The sequence below is a fragment of the Primulina eburnea genome, chromosome 9 (assembly GCF_022965805.1).
Source record: "Primulina eburnea isolate SZY01 chromosome 9, ASM2296580v1, whole genome shotgun sequence".
NCBI lineage: Eukaryota > Viridiplantae > Streptophyta > Magnoliopsida > Lamiales > Gesneriaceae > Primulina > Primulina eburnea.
This window is the reverse complement of record NC_133109.1, coordinates 29,845,379-29,858,780: the sequence shown is the minus strand read 5'-3', so window position 1 is coordinate 29,858,780 and position 13,402 is coordinate 29,845,379. Positions and strand designations below refer to the sequence as shown.

General features: G+C 35.2%; 1 protein-coding gene across 9 annotated transcripts; it reads right to left on the bottom strand.

Annotated features, from left to right (window-relative positions):
* Positions 1–936: 936 nt before the first annotated feature.
* On the bottom strand, positions 937–12,999 carry LOC140841543 (serine/threonine-protein kinase BLUS1-like). Of its 9 annotated transcripts, none has more exons than XM_073209044.1 (22): positions 12,775–12,998; positions 12,330–12,543; positions 10,668–11,120; positions 9,857–10,111; positions 8,808–8,932; positions 8,655–8,699; positions 8,486–8,567; positions 8,321–8,389; positions 8,074–8,244; positions 7,924–7,989; positions 7,556–7,624; positions 7,320–7,463; positions 7,091–7,164; positions 4,602–4,865; positions 3,728–3,819; positions 3,537–3,613; positions 2,242–2,364; positions 2,123–2,165; positions 1,909–1,955; positions 1,693–1,754; positions 1,561–1,612; positions 937–1,358 (listed from the first exon to the last, which is right to left on the bottom strand). In XM_073209044.1, exons 3-22 carry the CDS (start codon positions 10,833–10,835, stop codon positions 1,311–1,313), a joined length of 2,076 nt encoding a protein of 691 aa, XP_073065145.1. In that variant the 5' UTR covers positions 10,836–11,120; positions 12,330–12,543; positions 12,775–12,998; the 3' UTR covers positions 937–1,310. The 9 variants fall into 9 exon arrangements, 8 of the variants coding, with proteins under 8 accessions (XP_073065145.1, XP_073065144.1, XP_073065148.1 ...); XM_073209043.1 differs by having other exon boundaries at positions 10,668–11,063; XM_073209047.1 differs by having other exon boundaries at positions 3,743–3,819; positions 10,668–11,063.
* Between the last annotated feature and the right edge of the window lie 403 nt (positions 13,000–13,402).

The window sequence follows — 13,402 nt, the reverse complement described above, 5'->3', positions numbered from 1 at the left end:
TGGAAGGGTCCTTAGATATTCTTTGGCGTCTAGAGATGGGTTTGGGTGGAGGAGCTTTCTTTCCTACACGTTAAAAGGTATCTTTTCCTACCAGTCCCGGCATGTTTCCCGCTAGGGACGCCGTAGAATGGCACCTTGTGGTAGTGAGACCAAGAGTCGGACCAGGATCAGCGTATTCTCTTCCTTCCTCCAGGTTTAGGTCAATGATCAATATGTGTCCGTTTTCTCGCTCGCCGCTCTTCAACACTTCACGAACTCTTGGAAAAAACCTTAGCAGCAAGTGGTCATGTACATTCTTCGAATTAGGAAGAATTTAATTTAATAAGATATTTTTATTAGATAAATAGTTGACGGATAAAAAAGCTAATTCAACATAATTACACTTTATACAAAATTTAGTGTATTTAAAATTATAATTTATATTTTCCCAAAAAGTTTTATAATTTATATTAAGAGTGTGTCTATTGTGAGACGATCTCACGAATCTTTATCTACGAGATGGTTAACCCTACCGATATTCACAATAAAAAATAATACAACATAAAAAATAATATTTTTTCATAGATGACAAAAATAAGATATATGTCTCACTAAATATGACTCGTGAGACCGTCTCACCCAAATTTTTGTTTTATATTAAATCTAATATGCATGCACACGTTGCCTCAAAAGGCATCGAGTACATGTATAAATCATCACATCCAGGTATAAAATCAATTCAACTTCTCTATAATTTTTTTTAAAAAAAAAGCACAATAAAACAGATTCTAATACATCATTTTCAAATTAAATGGTAAATATTCAAAACCACACCAGTCAACTTGCCGAGAAAAAACCCAGTTAGTAACAAGGGGCTTGTGTTTTTGCAGCCTATGGAATTCTTCCAATAGAACAAAAAGTCGGAAAAATTGAAGTTACTCATCTTCAATTTACATATACACAGAAACCAAGTCTTGAATTGATCATACTGTACAACAATAAACCATGAAATAGGGGTACATTGGCTGCTGCATCGATACGGTGACAATTATGTTACTCAAATACATCAATAATTTAAGAAATAGCAGCTCAGAAAATGGACGCCTGCCTTACTGCACATATATTATACACAACTAATTCTGGACAATACATATATGCTCAAAAAAACTTGATCCCACTTAGTAGATATAATTTCGGAGAAACAGGCTCCCATTAGAGAAGAGAAATTAGAAATGAATACTGACTTGAGCTAAATATTCACGCTAGCTGGTAGCCTGGTACATCGTCCTTGAATTTTTTATCCCTTCTCTTTTTTCAGGGATTCGTCATTCTCATATCTTATCGTCTTTTTTGAGCAAAAAATTAAGTTTTCTTTCCAGCTGCAAGCCAAAATAGATGTTGTGTCACTTGCATGCAGAACAATATGCTTACAAAGTAAATATTATCTAGTTTTTGTGCTGTGTGTTTCAACTTTCAAAACATGATAGTGGTGGAAAGAAATGTGCAGAATTGAAGAGATAAAAATGCCATTCAGGAATATCGAGTAGAATGATATTCTATGTGAGGCAATTAAAGACATACCTGAGTATTTCTTGTCTTCAGCCTCTGGAGTTCTTCAACCATACTTCCAACACTGTGGTTTGAAACTTGTTCAAACACAATAGGGGAAAAAGACAAGAAGCTCGGAACTCAAACAAGAGTTTCACTACATACCTTTGTTGCATTTGAATCACTTGAGCCTGCAATTCTCGCTCCTTTGCTGAAGTGGGACTCGCCTGCAAAATAACCAGAAAACACTTTGTGAGCATGGAGCATAAGAAGACAACTAGTATAATGTCATGGAAAATAAAACGATGTATGCAATTCCTTATAACATTAACATGACAATTCTACTAGTTAAAAGGTTTTTTTATACACAAGAAATAATACCTGCATTAGATCATTCATTCCAGCCTCCGAGTTCTCAGTAGGATTAACTGCACATTGGAAAAACCAAAGGTTGTGGTACAAAACCGAGGGGGGAAAACTTAGCATATACAGTGTAAATTAAATATAAGTGGCAAAGGATTAGCTAGAAGCAACTACAATAGATAAAAGAGAAATGAAAACAAAAACATGCAGGATATAGTGTAAAAAACATTACCCGAGGTTTGCTCTACGAACTTGATTAATTTAGTCATCTCTTCCTGTCAAGACGAATGGATACAGATCAGTAATATATAATAAGAACAAGGTGCCATATATTTGAGAAGAGCTTCTCACTCTTTGCATGGTGTTCTGTAGCAGGATGCCTTGTAATGAAGGCAGAACTGAAGCAGCAGTAACACTAGGAACTATTTGGCTAGAGGATGCCCCAAAGTGTGGGTTATTGGAGTTTATAGGACCCTATACATGGGAAAGGAAGGCAATTATCACAAAGTGCTTGCCTAAAAACTTAAATTGCTAATTTTCGTGTACGCATTAATTGATTAAACGATTTCCAAGGAAAGTGTTCCTAGAATATGAAATTATCTAGCCGAAATGTAAATTATGCAGTGTTAAATGCTATACTACATGGCACAACTGAAACACAAAGTTAGGAATTCTATGTTTTGCATACTAAATACATGATAATAAATGGCACCTATAATACTAGAACCTGTAATGCATCTTCCATGAGTTGATATTTTCTAGCCAACCATATGAACTTATTTACAGATTTAAGTTTAAAATGCCAGACAAGAATTTACAAGATCCTGTATTGATCTTAAATGCAACTAGTAGAACAGTGTAAGTTTGGAAGCATATAGCGACATCCAGTAACTATCCCACGTATGAATGTGATGACAAAAGAGACACACATATTAATATTGCAATGCCCAGGCCTAGGATGTCAATTAGTCCAATCTACAAGAAATGAGCACCATATTCCACAGAGTTTATTATGGGTCTAAAGTACAAGATTTCATAGACATAGAAGTTATGGAAATTTAAGAATACTAATTGCTATAGAAAAGAGTAGTAACCTTTTGCATTAGAAAGGGTAAAACTGCAAATTCTAAAACATCTAATTTCCAGCACACGTGACGGCTACTGATATACTCTTGGAATCAATTTCTAGTCACCATGCTAAAATGATGGGAAACAAGCCCATTATGTGGACATATTAAGATTATCGAAAACATATCCCCAATAAAGACAAAAACTTGCAAAGGACAATAAAGAGACAGTGTAATTAGCGACTTCCTACTCTAGCCATAAAAGCTAGGCTGGCACTCTCCAAAACAAAATTAAACATACCTTACACCCCCAAAACAATCTCCAAATAAATTTCTGCATAACATTCATTCCAAATCATCCAGAATAAAACTAAACATTGCCAAGTATACAAAATTTTGAAACTCATAAACTTCAAATTAAATGAACTAATGATGACACTATCAGTTGATTCAGAGTAAGAGAAGATACATATCACCGCCTAATCAGCACAGGAGACAGTACTATCTCATTGCATTTCACTATAATCAAATAAAAAACAAATACTGCAGTTGCCGTTACATTACTAAATTAATCTATACCTTTGGACAAAGATCAGCTGAAGTGACTTTAAAACGTCCCTTGCATTCAACAACAGCACCTTCAGATGCCTCCTGCTCTGAAATGCATATTTAAACACATATAGATCATACAAACCACTGAAGAAGAAAGATAAGAAAAAGCTCACACGTGTCTACTCGGCCAAAAACAGCAAAATGCCTAAATGCATTACCAGTAATAGAATTACCGACATCTTTCTTTTGACGACAATGCAAAGGACCACTATAGTTCCGCTCACTCGGATATCTTGGTTGCAGATATTCCCTTCATATTTATAGGAAAAAATTAAATACTCCAGAAAAATTAGCTAAAATGCCAAAAGACAGAAGCAATTCAAAGTATAGGATATGAGCTGTAAATAATCAATAGAAGGCAGAGATGATTAAGCTTCCAGTAAACTTGAAAACACACTGCACAACACTATAAAGGACATTCAGTAAACATGTTGCCACTGTAAAATTTAAACACTTCTAAATATTTTCCTTGATTTCCAGGCAAAAAATAAAAATTAACACACCGTCATATTTAGAGACATAAATTAACTAATATTTGAGTTTACAATTTTAATCAGCATGCTTCTGCAGTATATCTGATGAATATTTTAAAACTGAAAATCTTCAAAGCATAACATGAACAAGTCCACCGTAGGACCTTCCAGCAATGCAGGAATTCTCATAATCATAATAATATTGTCTGATAAAAAAAAAATTGAAGAAGACAAAAGGGAGATCAAAATCTTTCGATCGCACTATTAACCCGTGCCCTTTGAACACATCCTTTTCTCATACCCCGTAAGGTAAAAACAGAAGGAAGAATCATGCAAGGACATTTATGACAGAAACCTTGTTAGTAAGAAGATAAAGTTAGGTAAAACAGAATGAATCACAAGAGGAAATACAAAACCTGCAACTTCTATAAGTGAACATTCAAAATCTATATATTAACAAACCACGACCCTGCTCTATATCATTCAACTACCAGCACACCAGTATTTACCTTCTCAAAATAGTATTTTGTATTCTACACCTTATTTGAGAATATCATACCTGTCACCATTAACAGCCAAATTCTTAGGAGATGAAACATAGTCCTGTAACAGTGAGCCACTCAAACATTTTTTAGGCCCTGCACTGAAAGAATGCCGCACAGAACCACTTCGGCCAATGTCATAACCATCAATTCTCCCTGATTCTTGCTCAGTACCTGTCAAAGGCTGCTGCTGAATTTGCAACTCAGAATATGTGCAGGCAGAATCTCTTGAACTTGGACTACCAGCACCAATGCCATCCTCACAAACATCAAAGAAACCTCTGCATTTAGAAGAAGTTACCCATCAGTTAAACCTTTCAAAGGTGCATTTGAAAAGTCATTTACTAAACTCACACTCATATAACCAGCGTCCAAAATAACACTAAGATTGTGTTTAGATTGAAAGATTTAAAAATGAGTGGAATTCAAATTCATACTCAAATCCATTATTTATATGTGGGTAAAAAATTGAATTAGGCATTTCAAATTCCTCCTTTCGATATCCATGAATTTCAAATGATTAAATTTCAAATCCTTTTATCCAAATCAAATACTTCCGTCCAAATGCAGCCTAAGAGGAAAAATCCCATAAAATCATAATTCTTGATTTCAAACTACAAGCACAAACACTATTTCTATGTGTCATAGTTGTCAAAAGCGCATGAAGGCTTGCTACCCAATGAGCAGCGAAGCGCACTCTGAGGCACACCACTTCCATGAAGCGAGTGGTTCGCATTGTGTGCATCCAAGAGAGCTTGGCGAGCTTCAGAGAATAAGCATGAGAACCTTTTCGTTTTATTTCTGTTTATTAAAAAGAGCAAAAAAAAAAGAAGATGAAAACCTGCCCTTGCCTTTACCCTTTGCCCTACACCTTTCCTTGCTTCAACAGTCTCAATTCATATAACCTTCTTGTATTGTTAGTAATTTTTACTATTCATAGATTTTTTATTTATTGATTTTCAATTCTCTTGACGATATCAAATCACAAATTACAACACTTGGATTTTTAGGATCCGAAAGTGTTGCATTTTCTGAACAATATCCTTTCAATTTGGTGGAATGGTTGTACTTGACATTGTCAAGTAAACTGAATCGAGAAATCAAAAAATATTAAACAAAAACTATAAACTGTAAAAATTACTAAGTAAATAAGAAGACCATATAAACTTAGGCAATTAAAACCCCTGGCTACAATAGGGGTAGAGGCGAGGGCAGAGGGCAAAGTGCAGAGACGACATCACATGCTTATTCTCCAAAATGATGCTTAAGTGGGCCTGGATGCACCACCACGAACCGCAGAAGAAGCGGTGCACCTTGGAGTGTGCTTAGGCCCTCGCTTCATGCACTTTTGACAACTGTGGCATCAAGTGATTAAGATGAAGATTTCAGTGCTTGATATTTCATGCACCATATTTTATTCTTATCGCATTGTAAAAGAATTTTGATTTTCTTTTTTTTTTGGGCAAAGTGTGTGCTTTGCTTTGCGCTTAAATCCCCAGACACTCGAGTGCTTTGATGCATATTATCTTTTATTTTTTAATTTTTTTGAGTAACCTAGGAATCCGGGTTACGCCCGATTAATTCTAGGGAGGATGGGTGGGCGAGCTTTCCCCTAATTTGCCCTCCAGCCCCTAATTTGCCCTCCAGGTAAATCTGAATGTAGTCATATTCTATACATATTTGAAGCTAACCTTCATTTAGTTTTCATCTCATTGGCCCCTCCAAGTCGCTGTTGGGATTTGTACTCCTGACACTCGCATTATTCTCCAAACACTTTACCTCTAAGTCATGCTCACAGGAGTCATTCCTATGATATGTGTGCACCCAGTACAATTTTACAAGCATAAACACAAGTTCGTGTCTTTTATAAAATGTTCTCATATAGGTCTCAACTCTCAAGCATATCCAGAACCTACTCATCCGCACATGACAAATAACGGTGATGCATAGCACATAAATGAAGATTGTCAAACTCATCAAATTAAGGCTACAAAGGACAAATAAATAGAAGGAAACATACTTCACAAACCATTCGGCCTATGATATAATGGCCAAGAGAATGGAAACAGAAAATTTTCATATGTCCAAGTTTAAAGATCTTCATTTATTCAAGTTCAAAGAACAAATAACCAGTAATTCTGAAGTTCTTTTTCTCATTGGTTGGTTCAAACGTAAATATGAAACACACGAAAAATAATTTAGCTTCAAGCGTGTAACAGGGTGGATGAGAGTGGCAAGACACTGATAATCGGGATAGAAAAGTTAAAATAATGAAGTTTCAAACTTCACAACACAGTGAAGGATTAATTTACAGTCTGATATCATTTCGAAAAAACCTTTTCTTTTCAGAGAACACAAGCATCAAATCACTCCCACTTTATTGATTATAAATATATGCAGATTATATGATTTTGGATCTCTCAAAGATGGGCATAACAGCAAGTGATGAGGTAATTGGCAGAAACCAGAGTATAAACCAGTAACATAGATAGATTTGATATCGTACTTCAGCGCCTGAAGAGGTTTACTAGGAAAGGCAGTGAGTGAATTCTCCAAATCATGAATATCATTGAGCTCATCCTAGGAAAACAATAAAAACAGACCATACACATCAGATTAAAAATCGAAGGGGTATAGTAAGAACAAACAAAAAGTCGTAGAATACTGACAAAGCAAAAAATAAAAAGAAATATAACAGAAGGAAATATGACGCCTATAGCATGGAGTAACTCTACCTCCAATTGAGGGTCTATATTTGAATTATTAACCTGCTCAGGAGAAGACTTCCTCTCCACAAGAAAACCAACATCATTGTGCCTGTCCAAGAGATTCCCACTCACACTTGGATCTTCGGAATTTGAAATCGCATCATCTTGTATCTGCATGAAACACAAAGGTGAATGACCTGATTGACCCTAGCACCTATAAGAACTGAACCCATTCACCAACTGATAGTGCACTGATTGCATACAAGGGCAGCTTGATTCTTTAAGTCTTCCAGATTGAAATTCCACGCGCTGATTCCTCGAATGTACTCTTGCTGCAACACAGCAACGGCTCATAATTGAGTTTCGATGAAACCTTCAAAACTCATGCATATAACATTTATATACAAAGACAAACTGACTCATCCAAAATCACGTCATATCCAGATCCAACATTTGGACACGACAAGACACATATTTATTCCTCGACGGCTCAACCAAATGTTTGCATTCCAATATCTGTTCATATAATTAATAGAAGAAAAGGCACTAACATGTCTGAAACTTCTGTCACGTTTATTATCCGTATTTGAGTTTAATTAATTTGTATCATCTGATATGGTAGACATCTAACCTGTGATAGTTGTTCTTTGTTCTCGTATAATGCCTTATTTTGAACAAGAATCTCTGCTTCTTTTGCCTGAAATGGCAAATTGATCTCACATAAATACCTATAGCTTAAAAATGAATAAATAAAATAAAATAAAATGTCAGTTTGCCTGACCTTAAGCACCCTAAAACGTTCACCAAGAGGTGACATTCCATCAAGGATAGTTCGAGCAAGATAATCATTCGTTCGTGCATTTTTAAAAAAAGTATGTTTCAAAAGCTTTTCCGAAGTGGGACGTTTTTTAGGATCCTTGACCAAGCAAGCTGCAACCATTTCTTTGAAAGACTGCAAGAAGTTGTATTGTAATGACTTACAAATAACACACATATTCAGAGCAAAACTACTCAAAAACAAAATAAACCTTCGAAAATCTTTTGTCTCGTTCATAGTCCAGGCCTGGTGGTGCATTTTGTAGGGTCATTAGCAGAACCTGGATTTAGTTAAAAACAAGAACATTCAGAGTTCAGACCTACAATATCCTAAACATTTAGATGCAAACATAATTTGGACAGATGACATCATCAACCTTCATAGGTGGGTACTTAGAGAATGGTGCGTGACCATGAGCAAGTTCAAGTGCTGTTATTCCTAAGGACCAGATATCGGCTCTGTTAACATGAATATAAATCAAGAATAATGAGAAGGATACCTTAATTTGATAATACCTACACGGAAAATTATCAGGAGATACTCACTTAAAATCATATCCATGTAATTGCTGCATCACTTCAGGAGCCATCCTGTATCATAAGTTTAATTTAAACCAAAAAGTTATTCCAACCCAATATAAATGTATACATGTTATAAATATCAATCATGTAAAATCCCTTTTACAGTAGCTAACATACCAGCATGGAGTTCCGACAAAAGTATTTCTAGAACGCTGACGATCCCCAGTATCAAACATGCAAGCAGCAACGCCAAAGTCCGCTAATTTAACAGCACCATTATTATCAATCAGTATGTTCCCTGCCTGCAATAGAAGTTTTAAAAAAAGGTCATTTTAGAAACAGATGGTCGGAGGAGCACCCTAAACGAATCCTATAGCACCTGAAACATGTGTTTACTTCCAGAAAAAAGGCCATGAACATAATAAAAATTCCCAGAGCCAAACAGATATATGATATTACAAAAGGAAGCTCAATATTTATGAAGAGAATCATGCCCAAAGCACATAGATAAATAAAGGAAACTAAAATGTTCAGAGATCAAGTCAGGTTATCTGTGAGAAATATAGTTATTGAAACACATTTCTACACAAACACGATGAATTTAAGGTATGATTGTGTTATGGTCCCAACTTATGGATCGTGTTATGGTGTGTTTAATGGTTGACGGGATGAGGGGTTTGAGGCTTATTGAAGAGAGGACCTCACGATCTCAAAGACGAATCGAGGCTCGTTAAAGAGAACCTCACAAGCTCGTGATAAACACTTTCGAGCTGTTTTATTTCATTACGATCACTTCCTTAAATACAAAAAGTCCTCTAACATGATAAAGATAACTTCATAAAAATTTGCTGAATAACTTCCAAATCCAATCCTCGATGATAAGAAAATCTTTTATATGGAAATAACTAAATTAAATCTGCGAATAACTTCCTGATATAATCCTTAATACTGATAATGATTATCATTTATCCTGAAATAACTAAATTAAAAGATAATAATCAAATTATATGAAGATAAAATCAGTAGAACCTTGTCAGTATTTTTAAACTTCCATTGAATGAATCGTGTTTAGACAACTTCCACTGGTTTGGGCTGTCCTTTGGTTGGATTCATCTGAATATCATTGGGTTGTTCTTGGGCCGTAATGCCCTTAACAATTGTTTTTTTAAAAAAACAAAAACAAAAGCAATTGAGACAAGTAAAGAACCATCTGAAAAAACATGTACCTTCACATCTCTATGGATATGCCCATCAGAGTGAATATAAACAAGAGCTTTGACAACCTCACGTAACAAGGTAGCAATCGCTGGCTCCTCAAAACCTTCCGGATAAGCTGATTTAATTATATGAAGGCAGGATCCTGCAGCCATGTATGGCATCACAACCCATAGGCAATGACCGGTGGTGAAGGAGCAGTGAGCCCGCAACACATTTGGATGGTCAATTAGGGTCATTGTCTGAACTTCTCGTCTGATGCCGTCCTGTTTATATGGAAATGCAAAAAAATTAAAAAACAATAAAAGAGAGAACTAAAGACCCAGCAACATTTGCAATAGTCACCTTTTTTTATGAAATATGGAAAATTAAGAACTCACAGATGTGATTAACACATGGTTATACATATCAAGCATTTTCATAGCACCTAATATTTTCTAAATGTTTATGGCCAAATAATATCTGTACTGTTGACCGTATTTCAAGCTACTAGTGATGCGACTAATACGGATTTCTTCATATCTGGAGGGAGACATATCTCCAATGATCAGAAAATGAAATGATTTCCAGAAGTGTGTTTTCTGCGATGCATGTTCTCCGATTCAAGCTTCTCAATTTTTTTCTGGTACAAATATTGCACCAAATATGCAATCTACCAATATGAGTAGAGTCATACATTGACTAAAAATGTGTGGAAGGATTCAAAAGGTGACTTTTGCCACTGTACGAGTGACTAGACATTACATTGATACCCATTTCAAAAAAGAATATATACCAAAAGGATGGCATTGTCTATAAATAAACTCATATAAGTTGGCATACCAAGTCATTATTGCACTTCTCGAGATCAAGAACCTTGATTGCAACTGTCTCATTAAGAGGCACACAACGAGCTTTATAGACAGTAGCACTGACACCTTCTCCAACTTCCTCATGTAACTCATAATCATTAGCGTCAAGTGGAAATTTTTTCGGTGAGGCTAGTGCCATGACTTTCTTAGACAACGAAACATTCAAAAAAAGAAATAGAAATGGATAAATCAGCCTCCAAAGTTTGCAAGTCTCAAACAAATCGTCCCTTGATACAAGTAGATCACTAGAAGTTACGTGGTGCAACTCAGCACTAGAAGGTGATTATTTATCCGGTCACTAACCAATATTTTAAGTTACACAAAAATGTGCCCTGACCGTCTCATAGTTCCAAATTCCAGAAGATCGCTGTTCAGTAATAAGAAAACAACCAAATGATGGGTTAGGTGACAGCTGATGGGAAACCTATCAAGCAAAATGAAATAATCATTAGATATCAGAGATAAAAAAAACATGTGCAACTGGAAAAAAAAGGAGAGCATAGACACGTGTAAATTGGATAGCATTATGGTCTGGTGTTGCCAATAAATGGAAATACATAATTTTCAGCAGGAAGCCATCACGTGATTTTCCAATAAATGTTTTTATGAATTTTATTAGAAATCACATTTTCAATACTACTTGTCATAACCCAACAGTTGTACTCTGAAATTTCGCAATCTTCTACTCTATAAAGGAATCTTCAAATACCAGAACTTGATAGTAGAAGTAGATATCTGGGATTGTTTTATTATAAATACTTGCATTTATGCCAAAGAGAAGGGGACACGTGATGCTGAAGCTAACATAGAGAGGTTTATGAGGGCCAGATAATAGGACCGAATATTCTCGTGTTTACAGATTATCATGTTATAGAAAACTTAATACAAAAATTAAAACAACACATTAGGGGATGAAGATTGGATTGTTGCCTCATACTAGTTATTCAATTGTGTTTCATCAAGACCTGGATACTTGTATGTCATATTATGATGCACTTGATCTAATTCTCCACCATAAAACTTCCATTACCTACTCAGCAAGTAGCAACAGTTCCAAGAAATTGATATCTTTATAAGTTCACACCACAACCGCATGGAATTTTTTGTACACAAACGGAAATAAACTCACGAATGTGAACCTTACACCATATGCATTACCAAGATAAAAAGATTCATATGGAGGTCATAACAACCACGAATAAACATGTAGTAAGCACATTTTATCAGAGCACGATGTGCAACATTAAAGGATTAGCTAATCAACAAGTGATAAACACCAACTTTCATCCAATCAAAAAGAGCTTCCAGTCCAGTAATCAATCCAGCCAATTGATGTAGATTATTGATCAAACAAGAATTGCAAACCTAATATACAAGAGACCTCAAACAATGATGGAGAGAGAACAAATTCCAAGCACTACATAAACACGACCAACTGAAAATATATTGATATCGATGATGGGATTTCTTTCCAAAAAAGGCTAAGATACCATATTCAACCATATCATCCCAGAATAACGAGACCAACAAAAATAACACCAGCAAAAACAATTAAAATCCACAATCAAAATTCATGCATCCACTATAAAAATTTCGCACAGCACCCAACTGGATGGTGTTGATGTCGACTTACATAAGGCTTTTGACACCAGAGGACTTCCGGAGGATCAAGAGGCAGCACGACCAAAAGAGGAGGAAGACCAGGTGAGCAAGAACATAATGTTCCGCGGGTATGGATACAATCTTTCGTTCTACTAGTCCACCATAGACAATATCAATAATGTAGTTAGATATAGCTATTCGTCTGCAGGTCGTCCGGATGGAATCATCACCCCTAAATTTTAGAGCTGAATAAAAAACAAAAATTTATTTTTCTCTTCGGTTTCTGAATTTATTTCACTTAAACAGAACTTTGAGAATTCAAGTATTAAAAACTGTACATAAATTAAGAATGAAGTACGTGAAGGACGAAATTCAACGATTGATTAAGAGAAAATAAATAATGTTAAGTAACTACACAAACTCTTAGAATTTATCTACAGAATTAAAGCATAAGCTCTTTACATTCATGTTTTTACCTGAGTACTTCGTCTAAGAACATCGATTCAACGATTGAGCGTTGTGGTGGTAAAAAAACATCCACGGGATGCAGAGATTGACAGGTAGGGGTGACGGCTTTGGGTCGGTTGATTTTTCGATCTGCTGGCTAAAAATCTCCAATTCTTCGAGAGTAAAAGTATCAATCCAAGTTTGAATGGGTGACAAGTGCAGGAACTTGTGCTGAACTGAGTTAACAAAGCCGAAGACTCGTCAACATCTTTGGGTTTATTATTTACCGGACTAATTAACATTTTAAATCCAGTAATTTTCTTTTCAAAAAAAATTCAGTATTTTTAAAAAGTAAAATATCGATTATCTTTGGTGATTTATATTTAGTTTAATCAATTATAATCCTGTAATTATAAATTATTTTATATTTTAGTTTTTTTGTCAAAATCACGTAACTATATGGATGATATGATTAAGGAAGTAAATGAGCTATTCGAGGTTCGATTCGATAAAAACTCGTTTAATGAGCATTGTTAAGATAAACAAGCCAAGTTCAAGCTTTACAATATTTGACTCGTTAGCTCGTGAACATGTTCGTTTATAAGTTCATGAGTCGTATCTTAGATGAAAAAATAATAGTTTTGATATTTAATTTAT